Below are 27,739 nucleotides of genomic sequence, written 5' to 3'. Positions count from 1 at the left end.
CATGGCACACCGGGACCTGTCAGGGGTTTGGGGGCAAGGAGAGGGAGAGCATTAGGACAAATACCTAATGCATGCGGGGCTTAAAACCTAGACGACGGGTTGATAGGTGCAGCAAACCACCATAGCACATGTATACCTGTGTAACAAACCTGCACATCCTGCACATGTATCCCAGAACTTAAAATAAAAAAAAACAAACTACATTAGAATTAATTTTGATAGGTTGTAAATCGTTTTGTAATCTCTTATAGGAAGAATAAAATGGGTATACATTTGATAGGCATTTTAGAATTTCTATTTAATACTGTCCAAAGTTTTATAAGTAAAATGGACATAAATCTGCTCATTCTCAAAGAGGAATCCTTTTTACCTAACATAAAAAATACCTTCTAATTTTACCTAATATAAAAATGCTAATTCAACTACAAGTTTTTAGTTGTAGTCTTAATTTTAAACCTTGAATGTGATATTCCTACAGCTATTTATTAAACTCAAAAATCATAGCCAGATTTTCAATTCTGAAGAAATATGTTTTTATCAATTATTCTATGGAAGCAATTTTAGTAGAGCAATAAGTTTTCTCTTTTTTTTTTTTTGTTTGAGACGGACGGGCTCTGTCGCCCAGGCTGGAGTGCAGTGGCACGACCTCGGCTCACTGCAAGCTCCGCCTCCCGGGTTCACGCCATTCTCCTGCCTCAGCCTCCCGAGTCGCTGGGACTACAGGCGCCCGCCACCATGTCCGGCTAATTTTTTTGTGTTCTTAGTAGAGATGGGGTTTCACCGTGTTAGCCAGGACGGTCTCGATCTCCTGACCTCATGATCTGCCCACCTTGGCCTCCCAAAGTGCTGGGATTACAGGCGTGAGCCACCACGCCAGTTCGAGCAAAAAGTTTAATAAACCTAACTATTATGCTACTATTTCAAAATTACATTAAAACATATTTGTCATGGAATTCTTCAGAAACTTAAAAAATTTAAAGTGGCATTTTAATATTACTTAAATGGGGATAATTATTTGACTCATATGTACAAGAAATGAACTGAAATTAATCACTGTGTTTTGCCTACAATTATCTATCTATCTATCTATCTATCTATCTATCTATACACCTACCTACCTTTCTTCTCATCTACTTATATCTTCTCCAGCTTGTCATTCATCCATACCTCATCAACAGCATAGTAAAGGGGTGAGACTAGACCTCAGGATGTATTAGTTGGAGGAGAGAGAGAACCAGCCAGAGGGACTGTAACATTCTAGTTAAAGACTAGGTAAAAAATGGTACAATATAAGAAAAATAATTTAAGATATGGTTTTACAACCCAATGCACTGAGCGGCATTAGGATTGAGAAGGGGCTGAATTAGCTTGGTAAAGCTAGTAAATGATCATTAAAACTAATTTCACAGGAATGGAAGTCTAGGCTGTCTGAGCAAAGATATTGTAGGAGCTAGTATATTGTAAAAATGTAGTGTCAATGGGTGTGCTGTATTTGCCCCTTCAGAACCACTCTCCATCCGTCCCCATCCTGCTCTGTGCCTGGAAGCCTCCCCTTATGGTCTTCTTCCAAAGCCTCTTCCTCTGTTTTCTACCTGGGCTAAGCTAATAGAGTTGGGGTGTGGGGGTGACATTAGCAGAGACCTGAAGGTGGGGGAATGCGAGGTGGAAATCTTCATCTGCCCTGCCTTGTTGCCTCCAGGTTGTTGTGTTTCTCTAACCACAGAGCCCATCTGTTGGCTTCTTCAACAGCAAATAAGGGCTCTCTCTGAGGTTCTGAAACCCATAGCTCTATTTCCCCCTCAAGCCTATGGGTGATAATGGCTCCCTGTGATTCTAGCCCTGTGGTACTTTCCATCTCCTATTGATGTATCTTAACCTTTTTCTGTTGTTGTTGTTAAACTCTCCTTAATTACCTATTTGAGTGTGTCACTTGCTTCTTTAAAAGAACCCTGACTGGTAGAAATAGATTGATCCATTAATATTTTTAAGCTTGCAGCATATTATCATATAAAGTATTTTAAAATAATATTCTAAAGCATTTCATAAATAGTGGCTTTTTTGGTGTTTTCAAATGTCATTTTTTAAAGTTATCATTTTTCTTTTCTTTTGCCTAAAGATTTACTAAACACAGAGTAGAAAACATTGGCATATTAGTAACAATATAATGAGGTATTTTGAGGAAGGAGACATGAGCTATTCTGTGATCATCTTTGCATTGCTAGAGGCCTTGGGGTCTAAAGGCATAAGAACATTTAGGAAAATGTTCCAAGTGACACATGGAGTTAACACACATGGAAGAATGGGTAAGAAGTATAGACTAAGACCAAAAATGGCTTTGGAGGAAGTTGATGATATAATGTTGTGGTAATCCCAATCATTGAGACATGTATTTTCAATTCTGTACTTATTTTCTATGTGTTACAAAGTATAAGAGCATATGTTTTATGTTGTCCAGTCTTAACATAAAAACATTTGGCAGCTGCAACTAAGAATACTTTTCAGAGTCTCAATTTAGAGTCTTAATTTTTTAGCATAAATCCTGGTTCACTCAAGATTTCTTGAGCTCCAGTTTTACTCATTTCAAAATAAAAGTTGGTTGTACCAACTACCTCTGCAAACTTTTTGGGTTGTTTGGAGGATTTTTTTTAAAAAAAAGATAATTGAGGTAAAATTAACTGCTTATCCTCAACATCCTTACAATTTGCCATTCCATGTGGTCTTTGTCGCCTCTCCCCACACCTAGCCTGCTTCCCCCCAGATCTTTCTCATATTGGAATAGGGCATCAACCCTTACCCAGGCACAGGTGCCTATGAGTCACCCTGGGTCCTTTCTTCTACTGATATCCAACATCCAATCTTTCAGCAGACACAGTCAGACCTATCTTCAAATGACATCTCTTAATCTAACAACATTTTCCAGCTCCAGTATCATCACCCCGAGTTCCAGTTGCCTTCATCTCTCACTGGCCTTGTGGTAACCTCTTTAGTTCCATTCTTGGCTCCACTCCTATTGTTAATTCTGCCCAGATAAATCAGAATGTACCAACCAGATTCAAAATAAGATTCTGCTACTGCCTAGCTCAGAGCCCTACAATGACTTACTGTGCCTGGAATCTATCTAACCCAGTTGTTCTTTACTTACTTGTAGCCAAGTTGTCCGTCTTGCTGTTTCTCAATCACAAGCTTGTTCCACTTGGTGATTTTCCAACTTTCTGCTTCTTTCTTTCTGCAATGATGTTGTCCAAGATCTTCACAAAACTTTCATCTTTCAACTTTTTTTTCTTTATGTCTTTGCTCAAAAGTTATTTCCTTAGAAAGACTTTCTTTGACTATTCCATCTGAAATAGTGCTCTGCTTCCTTGTTTTAAGTTGTACGTTTTATGAACTGATGCAATATTGTATATTTCTAAATTTATTATACTTCCCTACAAACATGTGAGTCCTACAAGGGCAAAAGTTTTGTCCGTATTTATTACAGTTGCATTCTCAATGTCTCAAACAGTTTCTGGCACCAAATAGGTACTTAATAAATACTTGTTAAATGAATTAATGAATAAATGTATAAGAAGTGCTTTGGTTACTCGAAAGCAGTGATTCTCAACCAGGGGCAGTTTTTATGCCACAAGACATTTGATAATATTTGGATACATTTTTTACTGTGACAACTGAGGGAGGGGTGCTCCTAGCATCTAGTGGGTATTACTAGGTTGCTGCCAAAAGCCTTCCCATGCACAGGACAGCCCCTCATGCAAAAAATAATTTTCTGACAAAAAGTCAGTAGTGTCAAGGATGAGAAATTCTGCCTTAAAAGTTTAAAAATTATAAGAGAAGGAATATTCCTAAAAAACAAATCACTTCTTTCCCTGCTTATTGTCTAGCTGTCATAATTGCAGTCATGAGCAATGTGAATATAAGTATATAAAACCCAAAGGGGCATGGAATGGAGGAAGGTAGGAAGAAGCTAATACAGATTCCAAGGAGCATAAGGCTGGAAGAATTTGACCATTATCCAATATAAAACCCAAAGGGGCATGGAATGGAGTGAGGAAGGTAGGAAGAAGCTCAGACAGACTCCAAGGGGCATAAGGCTGGAAGAATTTGACCATTATCCAAACTTTGAGGCATATATGAGATCAATTTGGACTATGTCTTGGCAGAAATTCAGGAAGTATGTGGCAAAGTAAGGTTGGTAATAGAGTGAAAGTTTTCAGTAATTAATCCATAAGAGAAAACCAGCAGCTACTATAACAGAGTCATGTACTTTTCCTTGAATTAAAGGTCAGCAAGAGAAAGGAAGTTTACAGGGTCCTGGTCAAGAAGAATGGGTCTTAGGGCAGAATGCCAATCCCACTGAAAGTGGTGAACTAAAACCCAAGACAATGGATCAGTGGCAGGGCTGTGTTGTATGGCAAAGACTAGGGATCTGAATCTATAATGCATGGGTCAGAGCCTAGATGCTAATAGCAGACAATGCAGTGTGACTGAAGACTCTAATATGTTTCTTTATTTGAAGAACCTTCTGTGTGACTCTTCCTTCTACATTTTAAATTGAGTTTTTCACTTCCTTGCTTCATTTCCATGTATAACCATATATAGTGAAATATTAATATATGTTTACTTGATTAATATGGGTTTCCCTATTGCATTCTATAGTCTGGGAAAGAAAGATCCCTACTGGTGCAGGACTTGGTTCACTAATTAGGTGATTAATGAATACTTGTTGCTTGATCTAATGAATAAAATCACACCCAGCAATGAAATAAATATTTCATTGTCAAATGAAAAACTGATTATCAAAAATGAACATTTAGATACCTAAAATTCCATTCTCCCTCCCAGTATAAGACAAAAGGATTTAATAATTATGTTGAGCCCCTTCAAATGAAGCAGCCCTCTAATCTGGCTTCTGTAGTAACCTCAGAAGTTCCTGTTGCTCCAGACTCCTCTTCTCGCTTCCTTCTACTCCAAACTCCTCAGTTAATGGACTTTTTTTCATGCAACATATTATTGAACACCTTCTATGTGCTATGATCAAAATTACATCACTGGGATAGAATGATGAGCAAAGCAGATCTGCCCCCGATTCTCAAGGAATTTACAAACTAGTGAAGAAAACAAGCATTAAAAAAATTGCAAATTGTGGTACATGCAGTAGAAAGATATACAAAAACTGCAACCTGATAGAGAATTACAGGGTGACCTACTCAGATAATATAATTTGCAAAGACCTCTCTGAGGAGGTGATGTTTAAGCTAAGAACATTTAAGATTTTTTTAAAGCCAGTTTCTACTGCTGTAATCATTTTAAAATGAATTAAGACACTTAAGCGATCATCATGAAATTACAAAAATTTTTTGTGAAACATTATTGGCAAATGAGGTTAAATGAACTCTTTGTATCTAAATAGTAAACATTTATAGAGCAGAAACATTTAAAACTCGCCAGGCCTTTTAAGGTCTCCACATACCAGAGAAACAAAGTTGCTTACTTAGAGAGGAAAGCAAATCGAACTCAATTGACCTTGTCGCCATCAACCTAACACACGCTATCAAATCAATTTTTGTCACAGAAGGGAAGGATTATGACACAGGGTCTATGAGTCAGCAGTCTGAAGTCATTGAGTGATAGAATTTTGGATATGAGAGGAAGGAGCGATCAGAAAAGACTGGCTTGAATATCAACCTTCCTGGGCCTCTCAGACAAAGAAAATTATCACTGATCCAACACCTACTATGTATTAAGCACACCACAAAGTGTTTTAACAATTGCTGCCTCATTGTAGGCCTGGTGTGGTGAGCACCATTTTTGCACGTGGGAAAAGAAGGTCACATAGAGGTTAGGCCACATACCTTGATGTCATATAACTCATATGTAATTAAGTTATGATCTGAATCCAGTTCCATATGACTCCAAAACTTGTTTCTTTTGATTAAAATATGCTGTCTCTTCTGTACTGGGACCAGATAACTCTAAAGGCCATCTTGGCCTCTACTTTCCCATCTTCAAAATGCCTGAGCTAGTTTAGATTCACTCAAATAACTCCTACAGCTCTGGAATTTCTGTCAATGACTGAGGTTACTCTCAACTGGATTCTTACTATCATAGTTCTACAACTTAAATAATTACTCTGTCCATTTGGACTTTCATACATTTCATTGTCTCTCTTGTTTGGAAGAGGAGCCAGGTCTGGAAATATACAGCAATCAAGCTGTTTCTCTTTCTCTCTTCCTCAAAGTCATGCCCACTGGCAGAAAACAATATAGCAAGATACCCATCTTCACTCAAGCTCAAGGTATTTCTTAATGCACTCCTCTTGATCCGAATGTAGAAGCAAAATTTAACTTATTTTGATTTTCAAAACTAGAGCTCAAGTAAAACCAGCAGGGAAGAAGAGGTGTAGGGATCAAGACTCTTGTTCACACAGTCAGCTGGCTGACTGCTGTCTTACTTTAGCTTGAAGAAGCTACCAAATCTTCCTAATTAATAATAACGATATCTAGTAAAATCACAGAGAAGCATGAGAAAGCACAGTTAGAAAGGAGACAGGTCAATATATGAGCTCTAGTCTTAGGGAAGTTTGCCAGTCAAAGGCTAAATTGAATAGTTACGAAAGGCACTGAGAAACGGAAATTTTCTATTCCGGTACAAAGGTATTCTTTTTACAGCTTGCTATATATTTATATTCATGTCCCAAAGCAGTACTCTTGTTTGGCTACTGCTTTAAACTTTATCATTATTTGATAAGTCTGCTCAAATATTATCGGGAAGTAAATTCCTACTATATGATGACGCACAGATACCGAAGCAAAGTCATGTTCTCTTTTCTGGGAAAGGTAGTGTCATCCATCTTTTCATTCCGTTCATAAAGCCAAGGAAAACAAAACAAAACAATCTTTCCTTCCAAGGATATGTAATGACAATAAATATAGTACCTAGTGCTTTGATACAATATTCCCAATATCCAGAGTTTACATGGATTATTTAAAGTGAAACGAAAATAGATTAGGCAATTATCTTCTGAAGTTTAATTTCTAAAGCATAAAGAGGTCAATTTACTAATCAATTGCTTACATCATGAACTAAGCTAACTCATGGCTTTCATCAGGGAATAATCTGAGTTGAACTTGCATCAAACGTCTATGAGAAAGAGTATTTGAGAAGGAGCCACTATGTATCCAGATTAAATAATTAAGTTTCTAAGGATAAATAACATATAGAGTATAAACCAATCTAAAATTTAGATGTCCTTAAATTCACAGATGCCTTCCTTGTCATAATCTAAACCAATAAACCTCTTAATTTCTACTTTCTAACCAAATGGTTTTTCCATTATGTTTTACCAAAGAACCACAAATAAAAACTACACATTTAGATACTTTTATCTGAAAAAAATATAAGGTAAAGAATAACTTGCATATATCAGTAATCATATTTTTATTATTTTGAAACAGTTTGGGTATTCTGCTTTCATAAATTATACTGTCAGTGAAAATAAGATCAATAGTCAAATCAATATTTCTCAGTAAGAAATAAGAACTCACAAGCCCAGATGAACTATATCGAAATAAAATTCCCCTCAGCTTTATTAAAACACCATTATTTTAACTTTATCTACACTTTTATTTGTCATGTAAAAATATTTTGTGCAAATAATGACTCGACTTCCTAAATGCACTCCCACATTAGAATGATGCATATACAATTAAATGCTCTATTTTGATTGCATTTCATCTATTAAATTATTAAAACCAAATTAAGCTTTCAGTAATTAAAGTATTACAAATATACTCAATGCACACTTTTCATATTTTATGTGAAACAAAATAAAAGGCAATAAAAGTCATTGATGGAACATGATAAATATTCAATGTGTTTCTACTTAAAGTAAAAAACAAAAAACATAAAGCAAACCACAAACCCTGAGATTAATATTTTGTTTTTAGTTCAAGTCATAACATTCTAATAACTGAAAGAAAGCAAATATTCTTTCTTTTCTTTTGCAAAGTAAGTATGCACTATAAGAGACCGATTAGTATGTAAATTTATTTTGTAGTTTCAGGTTGTGCTAAGTAATTGTAACAAAAATTGATTATTTAGTTTTGAGACATGAAATGGCAATTTAAAAAATGGTAACCGTTGCTACTGCATGGATGACAACCCCAGCTGTCCAACAGAAGTGTCTCTCTGATGCTATCATTAGGGGCACACAGCAATGGCTCAAACCAGCCATGTTCTTTGAAAGAATGAAATATTTATCCACTAATACTTACTAAAACTATTTGAAAATTACATAATTGCAATAAATGTACTTTACTTTCTTCCATAATGTTTAATTGTAAATGTTATAGTAAATGAAAGCATAATGCTCATTTTGTTGATGTTGTACATGTTATTAATTTTTTTGCTTTTATTAAAAAAAGAGGATAGTAAATTTTATCTGTGAAGAGCCAACTAATAAATCTGCCTTTGCCGGTCAGAGGGTCACTGCCACAACTACGCACCCCAAGCTACTGTAACCCAAAAGCAGTAAGGGGCAATATGCATGCAAACAGGCATGGCTGTGTCCTAGTAAAATTTTATTTACAAGATAAATTTGGCATGGGCCCTAGTCCGTAGACTTCCAGTACGGAAGAGAGCAGGAAGTGGTATTAGAATATTTCAGCAGATATAACTTAATCTATCAAAAAGCTATTGAGAGGCACTTTATGTTATAAATGAAAGTGTGTATTGAAGTGAATCTTAGGATGTGACATCTTTGGAGCCAGACCCCCTCCGAACCCAAGCATTTCTACTTGCTAGCTGTATAGCCTCATATAGTTACTTTACCCTATTTTCTCAGTTTCCTCATCTGGAAAATGGTGAGGGTGAGGGAGACTGGGTGTGGCGGAGGGGGTTTGTGGTGAAGACGTAATCAGCTAATGCAGGTAATTCACTCAAATTCATGCCTGGTAAACAATAAAAACTATATAAATATAGCTATTATCATAAAAGTTCATTTTCATACACAATGGTCTATCAGGAGGAGGAAAGTAAAGGCCCCACATATTTTCCAGCTCCTTCTTGTCATCAGTAAATAAACAAATGAACAAGCAAACAGACAACTTATACCCTGCTAATCTATAAGAGAAGATCTGTATGCATAACATCATTCTGAATTCCCAAGGACCAAGCCTGAGACTTATTTATTCTTATATCCCCAGTACTAATCATTGTCTAACATATAGTTGGGAAATGTAAAATGAATGAGAAAGTAATGGCTGAATAAATCTGTGACTATAACAACTATCAGAGGCATCCTTGGTGACTATAAGATCATGGAGATAAAAGGTCCCCTAAGAGTTAAAGAAGACACATTTGATAGAATAAAGGCAGGAGGCACCGGTAGACTGTAAGCTGCTAAAACAGGCACTTTCTAGAAATCAGAGCAGTCAGGGTATTGAAGGTAAGGATAAATACATATCTTTCCAGGGCTAGGAAATAGCCAAGGAAGTTTAGGTACTGTCTGATGACTTTGGCATGACTTTCTAGAGGTCATAGAATTAGAAACAATTTGAGTAATGGAGGAGAGAACACTGGCAGTTTGGGATATAAATGATACTCCAAGAAAATGCACAGATTGAAGAGTGAAATTAGAATTAAATGACAAAGTGGGGAAAAGGACTCTCCCAGCTTCTTCCAGGTCTTTAAATATAAAATATAATTGATCATTCTCTCTCTCTTTTTTCTATTTGGCAGGTAAAGAACAGTTAATATGACCTCCAAACACCACACTATAGAATCATTTTTCCATTCTTTAATTCTCTGCTTGTCTGAATCTCAATGCTAACTCCAAGCCCTAACGAACTTTAAGTAGCAAATATTGGCTTGCTTTACCTTGTATTATTTCCTTAAGATATGGTAATCAGCTATTTTATCCTGTGCTGATAACTTTCCTAAACTTCCTCCAGTGCTCTTTAGTAGTGTATAGCAGCACTTCTCAGACTTTAATGTACGTGTGATCATCTAGGCACCTTGCCAAAGTGCAGACTCTGGTTCAGAATATCTGGAGTGGAATCTGAGTCTGACTCTCCAGCAAGCTGCTGATCCATGAGCCCTATGTAGAGAACATTTAATTCTTATTTCCTGCCTAATATTATTCTGATTTATTTTCCCCTAGAAAAAGCCCTTTCTCTGGCTCACAGCTCAAATGGGACACTGTGGTCACTTACTCCTCCCTTCACTTTGTGAAAGCACCCAAAATTGCCCTCAATTGCCTAAATGGATTTCTATAACCAGGGGCATTAGGACAGTATCTCAAAGCTTTGGAAAATTGAAGCTATCCAACAGAGCTTTCATATACAGCTTTTGACCCTCATTTTGATAACAGAGAAGCCTGTCTGTTTTACTCCACCTCTGCTTAAAATCTGCCAACCAACATTTTCCTCAATTCTTCTTTTTCTTTTCATATGCTTGAAAATTTCTATGTGAGCTTACTCTGTGTTGGATAAACTTATAATTAAATTAATAGTCAGTAACCATTCCTCACTTTAAATTGTGTTGTTAGAGTGAATGACAGTATCATATAAATACTTTCCTAGATGTATTAAAATTTAAACATTCTATTGCTATATTATAAGAAAGCATATAGAAACTATAAAGCTACATGATGTGAGATCTTTAGTTATTACTGCTTCGCTTGCAGTAATAACCTAGATCATTTGTGCTATTTTTTTTACTGATAGGTGTACAATATGTTATATATCTCTTGAATAAGGCATAGTGAATCTTACCCCAACTTTATTTTAAACTTATGTAGTTTTAATAAACATATTGAACTTATATAATTTTCTTCTGTTTTCTTTCTCTAATCCGAAATGCCCTTTGCAATTCTGAAAAAAACTAATATCACACAAACATCTTATTGTGTTCATGTGGGGCCCATTTCAGTTAATCTCCAAGTATATATTTTCTGCTTCTGCCTCTTGAGAGTTTTCATTCTGGGTATTTTCTGTGCAACATTTTTTTGATGTCTTTACCCAATTACTTCCTTTTAGCCCCTCCTTCTGTGAAATCTTTTCCTGGAATTCTCTCTATCTTGAGCCAGAGATCCATCCATCTATCCATAAATTCAGTCATCTGTTCATTCATTTATCCATATTCATTGATTTTAATATTAGGAAATTACATCATAATACATGGAGCATTGTCTTTGAGCTATTATAGTCAGGAGACAGCAATAACAGCTTTTCTTCATAGCAGAAAAAAGGAGGAGGAGAGGAGTAAAGAAAAGGTAGAGGTACAGAAGAAAAAGATGTCAGAGAAGACTAATTTGGATTCATTTTCTAGAAAATTTTTCTATACAGACTTTTTTATTCAAAACAGTTTGTCTAACACAACATTTTTCTTCAAACTTTTCAAAGATTTCACAAAACAGTTTCAAGATAAAGACAAGAAAACAAATCTAACTGCATAGAAAAAAAAATAGATTTCCCTTGGAACAAAACCCAGGCTTCTTACCAAGTCCCCATTTAATCTGGCCTCAGCCTATTTTTCAAATTCACCACCACATTCTCTCCACACCCTTAAGGTGATTCCAGTCACACTCCATGTTCTTTTGTGTTTCCTGAAATACAACTTCATTTCCACCTCAAAACTGTGCACTTGCTTTTCTTTAAGCTTAAAAAACTCCCCCCACCCTCTACTTGTCTCCTTCTCATCATTTAAACTTTTTTCAGATGTCCGATCCTCTGTAACCCCTCCCATCAAACCATCCAGTCAGACTCAAAGTTATCCTTTTTATAAGTTCTTAACACTTTTCTATCATTTTTCATCTATACAGAGAAGCCCTGGCTTACAATGGTTCAATTTACAATTTTTAGACTTTACAATAGTGTAAAAACAATACACATTCAGTAGAAACAATACTTTGAATCTTGAATTTTGATCTCTCTTCCCATGCTAATGATATGCAGTATGATACTCTCTCAGCAATCATGACGTTAAACAACCAATACTCTACAATATGCAGTGATGCCAGTATTTTTGGATAATGTGTCTTGTGTTTTTACATCCCATCATGTCCACAAAATGCCACATGTGTCTCATGCTTCTGAAGAGAAGAAGGCAATTGCTCTTGAGATGACATTCAAGACAATTTCCCAAAATGAAGGCAGCAAGCCAGTAATAACCATGCCACGAGAAGTAGGACTTTCACATTCCACAATCTTGACCATCTTATTTTTTAAATGCATTTTTAACTTGCAATATTATCAACTTAGAATGGGATTAGCAGGAAGCATCATAATCTATTGTCTTTCCCATTGAGAATTGGGAAACTTTCTCAGGGAGCAGAAAGGTAATTGGGTAAAGATATCAAAAAAAATGGTGCACAGAAAATACCCAGAATGAAAACTCTCAAGAGGCAGAAGCAGCAAAAGATATACTTGGAGATTAACTGAAATGGGTCCTACATGAACACAATAAGATGTTTGTGTGACATTAGTTTTTCATTTCAGAAATGGGATATATATATGTGTTTGTGTGTGTGTGTGTGTATATATAGTCAATATCTAAATTTCTAAATTCTAAATTTAGAATTCTAAATTAATTCTAAATTTAATTCTAAACCCTTATCATCTAGGATATTACCCATAATGAACTCAAGAAATATATATGTTGACTGACCAAGACTTAATAGTTTAATTACCTTTGCTGTTGTCCCCGCAGAAGTGCATTCGCTGATTTTCTCAGGGAGCAGAAACATCTGCTTTTTATTTGTGAAAGCAGCCTTGTAAAACCTGTGATTTAGTTTAGATATGGGCATTGTGAGGACATTATCTAACACAGTGTTATCACCATAGCCCTCTACTCATAAAACTTAAAAAAAAAATCCTCTTGGAATATTGTCAGAAAATTTATTGCATTAAGGATTTGGCATATTTGTTTTCCTTAGAATATACATAAGTAATTGTATCCTTATTTGGCTTTGTTACCAGTAAGTCAATCTGTAGTATCTCGAACTTATCTTACATATCTGTATCTTTGTAAATACATATTATAGAGCATGTGCTAAAATGTATTCTAAGGGCTCATATAGTTCCTCACTTAATATTTTACTTGTGGGTTACTTCAGGGGCCAACTTTCAGAAACTATCAGAAATAAGAGAGGACAAAATTAATGATGACTTTTTTCACTTACATATCTATTACTAACTTATTTCCCAGATATATAGCATACTTTTATGCTATAACTAGGATCATTATTTAACTCATAAATTTTAAAAAGCCAAGGAAAGAGAGAAAGAGGAAAAAAAGAGAAAATAGGCAAAACAAGGAAAAGAATCATTTTACGGAGTAACGATATATATCCCTGGACTAAAGGTAAACAAGAATCTGCATAAACAGGCTATGACAGTAATTGGGATTAGATCCAAGTTTCCCAAAAGCAAATTTGTGTTTTATCTTATTGATAGCTTTATCTGTAGAACTTGTAACTAATACAGATACATACACATCAGCTGCACAGTAAACTAGTAACATAAATAATGCAGCAGACATTAGCCTTTTTTTTTTTTTTTTTTTTTTTGGAAATTAAAGCAGATATATTTTATCCCAGGACAGTTGTTCTCAGTCAGGGGTGATTTTAAATATTTGCAACTGGAACTCTTAACAATGTCTGGAGACATTTCTGGGTGGTTCTACTGGTATCGAATGGGTAGAGGCCAGAGAAGATGCCAAATATCCTGCAAGGCACAAAACCGACCCTCATAAGAAAAAATGTTTGGCTCCAAATGCCGACAGTACTGAAGTTGAGAACTCCTGTCCTAGAGGAATGATAAAAAATAATTTTCCAACAAAAATAAATCATGATTTATTTTAAATCATGATTCTCATACAGATATAAAATAAGTGTCTTAAAGAATGTATTTCAGTGAGAGAACCAGACAGATGTTATAAGTGGTTTAAAGGAAAAATCTAAAAAACAGACATATTTACAGATCAGGAAGCTGAATATGCAAATGGCAAAACGATCTGTTCCACAGGATGAGGAAGGAATTCAATTGAACTTCTACTGGACCCGCAGAGGTTATATACAATTTGCAGAATTATAGAAGATCTCCCATAGAATCAGGAAAGGCAAAAAGGTATGCTATATATGGACAATGGTTTTCCATATGTTTTTCCTACAAAAAGAAGGAGAGGTAGAGGAGAGATGTTGGATACCATTAACTGCTGCCATTAGCTAAGTATATTCTGGTAGCATTTGGATACTATTCATCAAAGAAGAGTTTTAGTAAGCATATAAACAATATTTCTATTTACCTTATTTCATATTGAGTAATTTTATTTCAAGGATCCTTGAATCCATCCCCTTCTCCTGGAAGGTGTACATCTAAAGTAGATTTTTTAAATTGGATTTTCTTCTCTCCATCTTTAGTTCAACAAAACAAGCTCAATCAGAATATAGCACGTAGAAGAAAAACAAAGAATGTATTATAATATACTGCGTCTGTCTAGCTAGACACTAAAACTAGAATCAAATATTTCATCTTTTTGAGTGAACCTTACAGTAAAAGATAAAATTTTTCAGTATAATATAGCCACGAGGACAGTATGATATCTCATAATAATCTATATGGAGGACAAATTAATGATTCATAGAAAACCACAGGCCTGGAAATAATTATTGAGACAATAAGTTTAAAAGAAACTACTTAGAATGTCCAGTATTAGGCCCCGAGGAAGCATGGATAATTCAACTTCCTATAAATCACTTAAGATTTTTTATGGCTCATTATTTATGTGTGAACAGTTTCACCAAGGTTGGCCAAGAGTCCACTGCAATCAAGATGTTAAATTCTTTTGACTGTTTAACAGTTTGGTTGACTGAACATGAAAATAATATTTCTATATGTTCATTTTAGTAAATTTGTAAAAAATAAGCCACATAGGTTTGAATGAAACTCTCTGCACTTAAGATAATCTTTCCTGTTTAATCTTCTAGTAAAATAAATATTGTGGCTTGGATTCCAACAAAGTTAGTACTTTTTTTTTTAAGTCTTCTTTCTTATTTTTTAGTTAAAATATTGAAGTCTTTAAAAGTATTTTTGACCTGAACTTCAGAATGATAGGGATAGCAACAATATAATCAAAGTTGAAAACATTTAAGTGTATAAAAACTAAGCTCAACAAAGTATATCTGAATTTGATTGGGTAAGAAAACAAGAAGAGTTGTATATACCACAGATCAATTGATTAGAGAATAAGAGAAACCCTGTGGATAGCTGCTCTGCTTATTATCATTCTATAGTCATTTCTCAATTACCTGAAAATGTTATTTCTCACACATAACTAGTGGTAACACAGTAAAGATAAATGCTTCTACTATGCTAGGAAGAGCATACTTTCAACTAGGAAGACATTACATTGTTTTCTATTTCGTTAAATGATCACTGTGACATTAATCAAAGTGAATGCTGATTAGAAAATTAAAAATTTGATTGTCTTTTTGCAGAATGAAAGATAAGATATTAATCAAAGATTCTCAGAAGGGTCTAACTAGTCCCTTACTTCAGCCAACACCTGCCCCTTGAAAGCAGGAAGATAATGGCTGCTAACACATGAGAGTTTGAGAGCAATTGATTGCTGTAAACAACTTTTAATTCTTCTTTAATCAAAGTAATTACAAAGTACAATGGTTCTTTGACACTTATATTCTATCAAGGTAAGGTTAAGGTGCTTTTAAGACACTTCACTTGTGCCGAAGAAATAAAACTGCATCTTACTCTACTAATCCTAGAGTCATAGACATTGCTTACCATTTAAAAAGTTAAAATCTAGGTTAATACTCTTATCTAAAAGAATCATATTTCAGTTTTAGTAACATGAATATTTGGAATTTGGAAAAGCCAATAATCATATTTTTATCAACTTTAATAAATGACAGAAAAGCCATATCCTTACATCTGGTGATGTCAAAAGTGTTTCATGGCAAAACTCCAAAGTGGGCAACTTTCAATAAGTTAGCATATGCATGTTCTTTAAAGATTCATGAGAACTGGCCTGGTGCAGTGGCTCATGCCTGTAATCCCTGCACTTTGGGAGGCTGAGGCGGGTGGATCACCTGAGGTCAAGAGTTCGAGACCAGCCTGACCAACATGGCAAAACCCCATGTCTATTAAAAATACAAAAATTAGCTGGGCACGGTGGCGTGTGCCTGTAATCTCAGCTACTCAGGAGGCTGAGGCATGAAAATAGCTTGAACTCGGGAGGTGGAGGTTGCAGTGAGCCGAGATCACGCCGTGCACTTCAGCCTGGGTGACAGAGTGAGACCTTGCCTCAAAAAATAAATAAATAAAAATAAATAATCATGAGAATTGAAATGGTGAGTCATTGGGGCATTGGCACAAAAACGAAAGTTTATTATTTATTATGAATTAGTTTAAATTTGTTTTAAGTGTACATTTCTATACTTCCAGAATATCAATGGAGGAAACACTAGGATCCAATCATCAGCATAAAAGTTCAGAATTTGTATTAGATTTACTCTCGTATAAGTCTGTCCTTTAATTGCCACTGTACATTATAATTTATAATAGCTACTCATTATTTATATATTCAGTAACACTCTAACAACGCTTATCTTAGCATAGTGATCTCATGAAGAGGTATAAGAGTTTAACAGATACATTATGGGACTAAAAGTTACAAGTCCTGCATCTGAGACCCAGATCTATTAAGTCTTTAGCCATAGAAGCTCAAACAATGCATCTAAAGGGCTAAGACAAGTTTTATCCTTGAAAATTGATGATGGCACATTTCTTGCTTGTATCACAGTTATACTTTGTGGATTAAATGGGAAATGCATTTGCAAAATGTTGAAACAAATCATTGTGAAGATATATGATTTTACCAATCATCATCATGCATTCACCATTGGTGATACAAACGTCCACAGAGTATTTGCATCTCCATTTTATGCACATCAAACCAAAGTACTGGCCTTTGCTGCTTATGGATGGGACTCTAATGCAAAACTAAACTATCAGTGTGAGGATGTCAAAGGTAAGAAATATAGAATGGAACAAAATAATAAAGGGCACAATTTTAGAGTTTCCTTTCCTGTTCTAAAATTTTTATATCTGAAAATAGATAATATGAATAAAATTGTCAGAAATAACAAGAGATTCGTTATTTCAACACATGCATTCACTTAAGACTTTATTTTACATGGTTGGTAATGAAGAATAGAAAACACAAGCAGTAGTTATATAATGTCACATGTCATTGTATTTCTGTATTTGTGCTTATTCCTATTTTCACAAAGAATGAGAAAGCTCAAAATTCTAATTCTAAGTAACAGATTTAACTTTTTCCACACTAAAACTAACTTAATAGTTCCCAAAAGGAAGTAAAAAATGAAATAGAGATTTAGGGGAAGCAGGCAAGTAAGGGAAGCAAGTTAATAGTGGTGAGAGAAGCAGAGCTGTGGGTTCAACAAAGCCAGAGGAGAGTCAGAAATGAATATTGAAAAAGTGAAAAAATGGTTGGCAACAGATGACTCAAGTAGCTTTGAGAGGCCGAACCTAAAAGAATCCCTAGACACAACCCATACTGGTGAAAGAATCCTTTTATAGAATACCAGGACCCAAGTGGTAGCCTAGAAAATCATAAAGGCAACAGCTCATTCAGATAGGCTCTGAGTAGCTCACAAACAATAAAATCTTCAAATTCAAGAAAGCAGAAGAAAAAAGTACCAAAAGCCAAAATAATCACATGCTGATTAATGAATCACTAAATCGTATCAACCAAATTAATGCAGAAAGTTTTTTATCATACTAGTAAAAAAAAGCAGGATTCTCAGTCTCATGAAACTCATTATGGAAAATAAAAGTATTAACAAAGTTAGCACAAATGTTATTTACTATTATCAGAAGATATGAAGGAAACTGCAAGATCTGATGAAATAACAGGGAGGCAAATTTTAGATTTATAGCTCAGGTTACCTCTCTCTGAAGATACGGTGTTTTGGCTGAGTCTTAAAGGATGGCTAAGCATTACGTGAGGAGAGAGGGAGGATATTTAAGACCTGTGGGAGGGCCCTGATATGAATAAAGGCTTAGTGTGTTTAAAGAACGTTGTGGATAAAGTACCAAAAATGAACAGTAGTTTCTCTAAAATATGTTTATCATTTTAAACCTCACATCCTTCAGGAAGCCTTTCTGATTTCTCCTACTTTATTTGAGTGCTCTCCCCTGTGCTCCCCAACACTATGTATCTCTACCACTGTATTTCCTAGATTTTGTTATAATCTGCTTTAATGACATTTTCTATACTGCGTCACTTGCTTAGTTAGAACAGAACAGGTTTTATTCATGTTTACACCCAACATGGCCTACAACAATATCAAGAAGAGAAGCATTTAATAATTTGTTCAGTTTCAAAAGAATGCAACTATAAATGTATTCATTAGTATAAAGTAATTAACTCCAAAAGTACAGTCACAATAGTGACTGCATCATTGTCACCGAGTGTATTATTGTGACCGTTTGAATACATTTCCAATCTGAAGCATTTGCTCATCCACTATAGAAGTCTTTGGTAATTGATCCATTGAATAATCTGAGCCTCATGAAAGAGTTTGACCATTTTTGTTTTTCTCCAGTCATTTCGTGTTTCCCTCTGGTCGTATTCTGCTCTCTCTTCTCTGTCCATGAATTATCTGAGGTGGATCCAATGACTTTCCAATAACTGAAGTATTGAACAATATACTTTAGTTAATCCAATTTAAAATTTGATCTCATATTCAATTTAGTTCTATAATTCTCCTCTTCACATTCCTACATCAGCCAACTCCTTGCCTAGGATCAAAGGCTAGAAAATTCAAATATGTGTCCTTCATTTTCCCTCGACACCCTCCACTTCTTTTTCATTTCTTCCAGGGGTTTGAAGAAAGGATCAGAGAAAATTGGCAAAATTTGTTTTACTTAAAAAGATGCAATTGAAGTCTGCTCTTGGTTAAGAAGTCCTTCTTTTGGGCAGGGATTCAGATGCTGGCTATCTTGTGGGGTCTGGGTTTATTGGAAACCTTTCAGGGTTCTCCTCACTCTTCCAGGTATGGGAAATGGGCTTGATGGGACGTTTTCTAAATGCTACCTGCAGTTTTCTCCTGCATCTCCCACAGCCCTTACTCATGGGTTCCCTTACCTGATAGGCAGTCCTCTTAGGCAGGTAACTAGAAATTTGGACCTAGTCTTTCTACATTCTATGGTGTCCACTTCCTACACAGAAATGTTACACATCCTGTCATAGCAAAGAATATAAATGCAGGACTATCTCCACCTACTCTCAATAGTGTTTTTGTTTTTTTGTTTTTTAATTTCAATAGGTGAGGTGCTGTTTTGTTACATGAATAAGTTATTTAGTGGCCAATTCCGAGATTTTGGTGTACTTATCACCCAAGCAGTGCACACTATACCCAATGTGTAGTATTTTATCCCTCATACCCCTCCCACTCTTTCCCCAGAGTCCTCAAAGTCCATTGTATCATTCTTATGCCTTTGCGTCTTCACAGCTTAGTTCCCACTTATGAGTAAGAACATATGATATTTGGTTTTCCATTCCTGAATTACTTCACTTAGAATGATGGTTTCCAATTCCTTCCGTGTTACTGTGAATGCTATTATTTCAATCCCTTTTAAGGCTGAATAGTATTCCACTGTGTGTGTGTGTGTGTGTGTGTGTGTATACATGGAATATACATGTACATATACATGTACATATACATATATATATAATATACACACACACAATTTCTTTATCCACTCGTTGATGAGAATTTGGGCTGGTTCCATATTTTTACAATTATGAATTCTGCTGCTATAGATATGCATGTGTAAGTATCTAATTTGTATAATGACTTCTTTTCCTCTGGATAGATACCCAGTAGTGGGATTGCTGGATCAAATGGTAGTTCTACTTTTAGTTCTTTAAGGAATCTCCACACTGTTTTCCACAGTGGCTATACTAGTTTACATTCCCACCAGCAGTGTAAAAGTGTTCCTTTTTCTACCACATCTATGCCAACATCCATTATTTTTTAAATTTTAAAATTATGGCCATTCTTGCAGCATAAGGTTGTATTGCATTGTGGTTTTGATTTGCATTTCCCTGATCATTAGTGATGTTGAACATTTTTTCATGTGTGTGGCCATTTGTATATCTTCTTTTGCAAATTGTCTATTCATGTCCTTAGCCCACTTTTTGATGGGGTTATTTATTTCTTTCTGAGTTCCTTGTAGATTCTGGATATTAGTCCTTTGTCAGATATATAGATTGTGAAGATTTTCTCCCACTCTATGGGCTGTCTGTGTACTCTGCTGATTGTTTCTTTTGCTGTTCAGAAGCTTTTTCATTTATTTAAGTCCCATCTATTTGTATTTGTTTAGTTGCATTTGCTTTTGGGTTCTTGGTCATAAAGTCTTTGCCTAAGCCATTGTCTAGAAGGGTTTTTCCAATGTTATCTTATAGAATTTGTATGGCTTCAGATCTTAAAGTCTGATCTATCTTGAGTTGACTTTTGTAAAAGGTGAGAGAAGAGGATCCAGTTTCACTCTTCTACATGTGGCTTGCCAATTATCCCAGCACTATTTGTTGAATAGGGTGTCCTTTCCCCACTTCATGTTTTTGTTTGTTTTGTCAAAGATCAATTGACTATAAGTATTTGGCTTTATTTCTGGGTTCTCCATTCCATCTCGTTGGTCTATGTGCCTATTTTTATACCAGTACCATGCTGTTTTGGTGACTATGGTCTTACATAGTTTGAAGTCATGTAATGTAATGCATCCATATTTTTTTCTTTTTCTTTCTTTTTTTTTGCTTAGTCTTGCTTTAGCTATGCAGGCACTTTTTTTGGGTTCATATGAATTTTAGGACTATTTTTTCTAGTTCTGTGAAGAATGATTGTGGTATTTTGATTGGAATTGTATTGAATTTGTAGATTGCTTTTGGCATTATGGTCATTTTCACGTATTTCCGTTTGTGTTGTCTATGATCTCTTTCAGCAGTGTTTGGTGGTTTTCCTTGTAGAGGTCTTTTGTCTCCTTTGTTAAGCATATTCCTACATTTTTTCTTTTTGGTTTTGTTTTCCAGCTACTGTAACAGGGGTGGAGTTCTTGATCTGATTCTCAGCTTGGTCACTGTTGGTGTATAGCAGGGCTACTGATTTATGTACATTAATTTTGTATCCCAAAACTTTGCTGAACTCATTTATCAGCTCTAGGAGTTTTAGGAAGAGTCTTAAGGGTTTTCTAGGTATATGATCCCATCATCAGCAAACAATGACAGTTTGACTTCTTCTTTATCAATTTGGATACCCTTTCTTTCTTTCTCTTGTCTGATTGGTCTGGCTAGGACTTCCAGTGTTATGTTGAACAGAAGTGGTGAAAGTGCTCATCCTTGTCTTGCTCCAGATTTACAGGAAATGCTTTCAACTTTTCCCCATTCAGTATAATGTGGGCTATGGGTTTGTAATATATGGCTTTTATTACCCTAAGGTATGTCCCTTCTATGCCAGTTTTGCTGAGGGTTTTAATCATAAAGCGATGCTGGATTTTGTCAAATGCTTTTTCTGTGTCTATTGAAATAATCATGTGATTTTTATTTTTAATTCAGGTTATGTGATATATAACGTTTACTGACTTGTGGATGTTAAACCATCCCTGCATCCCTTGTACAAAACCCCCTTGATCACAGTGGGTTATCTTTTTGATATGCTGTTGGATCCAGTTAGCTAGTATTTTTTTTTTTTGAGGACTTTTGCATCTATGTTCATCAGGAATACTTGGGTGTAGTTTTCCATTTTTGTTATGTCCTTTCCTGGTTTTGGTGTTAGGGTAATACTGGCTTCATAGAATGATTTAGGGAGGATTCCCTCTTTCTCTATCTTGTGGAATAGTGTCAATAGGGTTGGTAGCAATTGTTTGAATGTCTGACAGAATTTAGCTGTGAATCTGTCCGGTTCTGGACATTTTTTGTTGGTGGTGGTGGCAACTTTTTAATTACCATTTCAATCTTGCTGCTTATTATTGGTTTGCTCAGAGTTTCTATTTCTTCTTGGTTTAATCTGGGAGGGTTGTATATTTCCAGGAATTTATCCACCTCCTCTAAGTTTTCTAGTTTTTGTGTGTAAAGGTGTTCATAGTAGCCTAGGATGATCCCTTGTATTTCTGTGTTATCAGTTGTAATATATCCTGTTTCATTTCTTATTGAGCTTATTTGAATCTTGTCTCCTCTTCTCTCTCCTCTTTTCTTGGTTATTCTCACTAATGGTCTGTCAATTTTATTTATATTTTCAAAGAATCAGCTTTTTGTTTCATTTATCTGTTATATTGTTTTAATTTCATTTAGTTCTGCTCTGATCTTTGTTATTTCTTTTCTTCTGTGGGTTTTGTTTGTTCTTGTTTCTGTAGATCCTTGAAATGTGACCTTAGATGATCTATTTGTGCTCTTTCAGACTTTTTGATGTAAACATTTAATGCTATGAACTTTCCTCTTAGCACTACTTTTGCTGTTTCTTAGAGGTTTTGATAGGTTGTGTCACTATTATCATTTAGTTCAAAGAATTTTTAAATTTCCATCTTGATTTCATGGTTGACCCAAAGATCATTCAGGAGCAGGTTATTAGATTTCCATGTGTTTGCATAGTTTTGAGGGTTCCTCTTTTGGAGTTGATTTCCAATTTTATTCCACTGTGGTCTGAGGGAGTACTTGCTATAATTTTGATTTTCTTAAATTTGTTGAGACTTGTTTTGTGGCCTATCATATGATCTATCTTGGAGAATGTTCCATGTGTTGATGAACAGAATGTAAACAAATCCTCAAAATATACCAAAATAAAATCTCCATAAAGTATAAATCTCAAAGGACCTAATAAATTATAACACAATGAAAAAAACACAAGGTATTCAACAAATAGCATGATGAATATAATAGTACCTCATATCTCAATACTAATGTGGAATGTATATAGCCTAAATGCTCCACTTAAAAGACACAGAATGGCAGAATGGATAAGAATTCACCAACCAAGTATCTGCTGTCTTCAAGAGACTCATCTGACACTTAAGAACTCATAAACTTAAGATAAAGGAGTGGACAAAGATATTCCATGCAAATGGCCACCAAAAGTGAGCAGGAGTAACTATTTTTATATCAGACAAAATAAATTTTAAAGTAACAGCAGTTAAAAAAGACAAAGAGGGACCTTATATAAATGATAAAGGACTAGTCCAATACTAAAATATTACAATCCTAAATATATATGCACCTAACACTTGAGCTCCCAAATCTACAATAATTACTACTGGACCTAAAAAATGAGATAGACAGCAAAATGATAATAGTGGGGACTTCAGTACTCCACTGACAGCTCATCAAGACAGAAAGTCAACAAACAAACAATGGACTTAAACTAAACCCTAGAACAAATGGACTTAACAGATATTTACAGAACATGCTACCCAACAACTGCAGAATATACATTCTACTCAATTGCATCTGATTCAGTTTTTCCTTCTTAAATAAGCACAGAGCACAAATCTTCAAGTCAGATATGTAAGCAGATGTCCCATCAAGAAACAGTGTCCTAATCTTCCTTTCTTGCAATAATTCATGTCTCTATCAGTTAAAGGCAATATGACTTTTCATGAGCAAAGCATCTGGATCCAGACTATATACAGCTGAAACCAGATTTTGACATGTAATAGCTGTGTGCAACTTTGTGCAAGATGTTGTTCTGTACCTCAATTTGTGCATCTGAAATCAGGGATAACAGTAATTCCTATCTCAGAAGGTGGTTGTGAGAAGAAACTGAGTTAATAAGTATGATGTGCTTAGTCCATTCCCTAGCACAGTGATCACCCAATAAATGTTAGCTATCAAATTTCATTTGGATTCCCTGTTTTTATGGGAAGGTACAATTTTCCACCCATTCTCCTCACAAGAAAGAACAAACAAATCTCTTAACAGAAATAATGCATTTCTAGTGACATCTGACCCTCAAGTTCTTTTAGTTCTTTAGGAAAAGGGTAGAAAATAATGGTTAAGGTCCCATAATGGGGTCTGACACTCCTTATTGATGCCTTTTATGATGTGGCTGGTGGCTTCCATTATGAAGTGTGGATACTTGGACATAATTACAAGACAACAAGATAATTAACATTGGACCTCATTTTATACTTACTTGAGGCGAGGTAGTAAAACTGCCATTATATATCCACCAATAAAAAAGGAATCAATCTTTAAAAGTTTAAACATTATCAATAAACACAATTTTTTTTTTTTTTTTGAGATGGAGTCTCACTCTGTTGCCCAGGCTGGAGTGCAGTGGTGCAATCTTGGCTCACTGCAACCTTCACCTCCCAGCTTCAAGCGATTCCTCTACCTCAGCCTCCCAAGTAGCTGGGACTACAGGCATATGCCACCACACCCGGCTAATTTTTTTTCTCTGTATTTTTAGTAGAGACAGGGTTTCATCGTGTTAGCCAGGATGGTCTTGATCTCCTGACCTCGTGACCCACCCACCTTGGCCTCCCAAAGTGCTGGGATTACAGGCATGAGCCACTGCGCCTGGCCCCAACACAGAAGTTTTTTAAATGACCCAAATCTTTTACACATCATGCATCAATTCTAAATTGTATGGTGGACCATAGAGAAGAGTCACGTTTTAAGAATCACTAGACCCTGGGGCCTATCTTAATTTCAAAAGTACAACTATGATTGAAAGGCCTATTCATTGCATGTAAAAGAAAGGAAAAGCAAGCGTAAACTAACCACACTATCCAAACACAGCCTCTTCCCACTTGAGATTCTTGTTCAATGAATCATTCATTCTTGCGAAAATAAATAAGATAAAATTTACGATCATAATTTAAGAATGTCAGGAGATAGGAGAAATATATAAATTTGGCACATCTAGAAAAGAAAATCCTTTCTGATGAAATCTATTTTGACAGACCCAAATCATTTTAGATAAAAGGATATTTTATTACATTAAAAGGGCAGGCAGGAAAGAAATAGCATCAACAAATGAATGTAGAAGGAACAAGATGTGAAGGAAAATAAGCAAAGAAGAGAAAAAGTTACAGAATGAATGTTTAGTTTACTGAATAATAAGCTAAATGTTGCAGAATAATCCGCTTGAAACTGGCCATACACAAATTTAATATAAAAAAATTGGAATTTTTCAACATTAATTGGAGATAGTATTTCCCTGGCAAACTAACTGAATCACCAATTTTGTTACAAAGTAAAATTAGTATTCTTAGAGAACTTATCTTCAAACAGGTTATCTTGTATGTGATTCTGAATAAACTACAATGTTTTTGGTGGTAAGAGGCTCACCTGCCTCTTACCCTCCGACACATTCCTTTCTGTCTTTAACTTTATGTATCCATTTTTTAAGTAGAAAAGATCTGACTAGTTTGGCTAAGTAGGAAGATTATCTATTAAAAATGACAAATATTTATTTTTCATTTATCAGTGAGAAAGATTGAAACCATTTGAAAGTTTTGGGTTTGTGTTTTATTGACAGGATTTTTTCCTCTACTGAGAAATGTAAAATGAAATAGGAAGACTTTTTTAAAAAATAGAAAGTAACATTTGCTTTGTTTTCATACAAAGATGGCATCACCTGTCTATGGTAATTTGTTTCCACTCAACTAACAGTGTCCCTAAAATATAGCTAGTATTAGCATTATCATTTAATCCTTAAAAAGTATTTACTATAAATCTTATGCCAAACCATAGTCTGAGAAAACGGCAGTAGTTACAGATAAATTCAGGTGACCTGGTCACCTAGGAATCAACCAGATCATGATATATCTCCATGGCATTTATTAAATTTATTTTCTTGTAAAGCTATGAAATAAAGACACACGAAAGTTTTATAATAAACTACAGTGGTGGACAGGTAGCTCTTTCTCTAGTATCTCTTTATACAATGTATTAATTTTTAACAATATGTAGGGTACTTACAGCATTATTTTTTATCAATTATATATAAAATCTGGCAAATATTTTGGGTTTAATATTTAAATAAGATAATTAATATTTTTCTAATTCTTCTACAATAGTGTGATGTACTAACATCTGCACCCTCATGCAAAGCATAAGCTAACCAAATTTTTTCTTAGTCTATATAATAGTCTAATAATTTTGCTTATCTTTCCAAGAAACCAACTCTTAGTTCAATTAATATTTTATATTGTTTTTCTAATCTCTACTTCATTTATTTCTGCTCTGATCTTGCTATTTTCTTCCTTCTGCTATCTTTTGGCTTAGTTTGTTCTTCCTTTTCTAGTTCTTTGAGGTATAATGTTAGATTGCTCATTTGAGAGATCATTCTTCTCTTTTGATGCTCATGATTGCTACCATAAAATTCCCTCTTAGCACTGTTTTTGCCACATTGCATAAGGTGATGTGGGGTGTTTCCATGTTTGTTTCAAGATATTTTTCTATTTCCCTATTACTTTCTTCTTTGACTCAATAGTTGTTCAAAAGTATGTTTCATTTCCATGTATTTGTAAACTTTTCATGATTCCTCCTTTTACTGATTTCTAGTTTTGTTCCATTTTGATCAAAAAATATACTTCACAAATATGTTGAGACTTGTGGCTTAACATATGACCTTTTTCTGAAGAATCATCCACGTGCACATGAGAAGAATGTGTATTATTTTGCTGTTAGGTGGAATGTTCTACATGTGTTGGTTAGGTCCATCTGGTGTAAAGTGTAGTTCAAGTTCAGTGTTTCTGTATTGATTTTCTGTTAGGATAATCTAACCATTGCTGAAAGTAGGATGTTGATCCCCTACAATTAATGTATTAGACTCTATCTATCCCTTCATATATTTCAATAACTTCTTTATATATTTATGTGCTCCGATGTGGGGTACATACGTATTTACGACTGTTATAGCTTGTTGGTGAAGTAACCACTTTATTATTATATAATGGCCTTCTTTTTCTCTTGTGACAGTTTTTTCCCTAAAGCTTATGTTGTCTAATATAAGTATAGCTACCTCTGCTCTTTTTTCCATTGCATAGGATATATTTTTTCATCCCTTAACTTTTAGTTTATTTGTCCTCAAAGGTGAAGTTAGTTTTTAAAGTGAGCACACTGTTGAGTCTTTTTTATTCATTAACCCACTCTATACTTTTTTATTGCAAATCTTATTCCATTTATATTTGAAGTAATTATTGATACAGGTAAGGATTTACTAGTGTCATTTTGTTAATTTTTTTTCTACTTATTTTACATATCTTTTGTTCCTTTTTTCCTCTCTTGCTGTCTTTGTGGCTTAATGGTTCTCTCTAATGATATGCTCTGAATCATTTTTATCTTTTGTGTATCTACTATGGGCTTTCGCTTTGTGGTTATGCTGAGGCTTACAAAAAGCACCTCATACTTATAACAGGCTATTTTAAACTAATAGAAATATAACTTGGCATTTACAAACTCTATACTTTTTCTACCCATAACCCCCAGCATTTGAGGTTTTTGATGTCACAATTTACATTCCTTTAAAATTTGCATCCCTCAACAATATATTATAGCTGTAATTCTTTGTAATAGTTTTTCCTTTTAGCCTTCATACTAGAAATAACGTTAACTTACACATTGCCATTAGAGTATTAGAATGTTTTAAATCTAACAATGTATTTACTTTTATTTGTGAGTTTTATACATTCACATGTTTTCT

At 34.8% G+C, this 27,739-nt stretch overlaps 1 protein-coding gene across 7 annotated transcripts in view; it reads right to left on the bottom strand.

Annotated features, from left to right (window-relative positions):
• LOC105488914 (zinc finger protein 385D) overlaps positions 1–27,739 on the bottom strand; it is a 988,258-nt gene that overhangs the window by 868,004 nt on the left and 92,515 nt on the right. The window contains exons 3-5 of one of the 7 annotated variants that reach the window (XM_071090836.1): positions 14,302–14,410; positions 13,975–14,162; positions 12,686–12,776 (exon numbers count right to left, since the gene is read on the bottom strand). The exons of 4 other annotated variants lie outside the window; for them this stretch is intronic. In XM_071090836.1, the coding sequence (XP_070946937.1) occupies positions 12,686–12,713 (28 nt within the window). In that variant the 5' untranslated portion in view covers positions 12,714–12,776; positions 13,975–14,162; positions 14,302–14,410. Of the gene's footprint in view, positions 1–12,685; positions 13,507–13,974; positions 14,163–14,301; positions 14,411–27,739 lie in introns of those variants that run through there. 2 more of the 7 variants (XM_071090837.1, XM_071090835.1) reach the window with 2 other exon arrangements.

Source organism: Macaca nemestrina, chromosome 2 (assembly GCF_043159975.1).
Source record: "Macaca nemestrina isolate mMacNem1 chromosome 2, mMacNem.hap1, whole genome shotgun sequence".
NCBI classification, from domain to species: Eukaryota; Metazoa; Chordata; class Mammalia; order Primates; family Cercopithecidae; genus Macaca; species Macaca nemestrina.
Note: the sequence above shows the minus strand (reverse complement) of the source record. Positions and strands in the feature narration are given on the sequence as shown.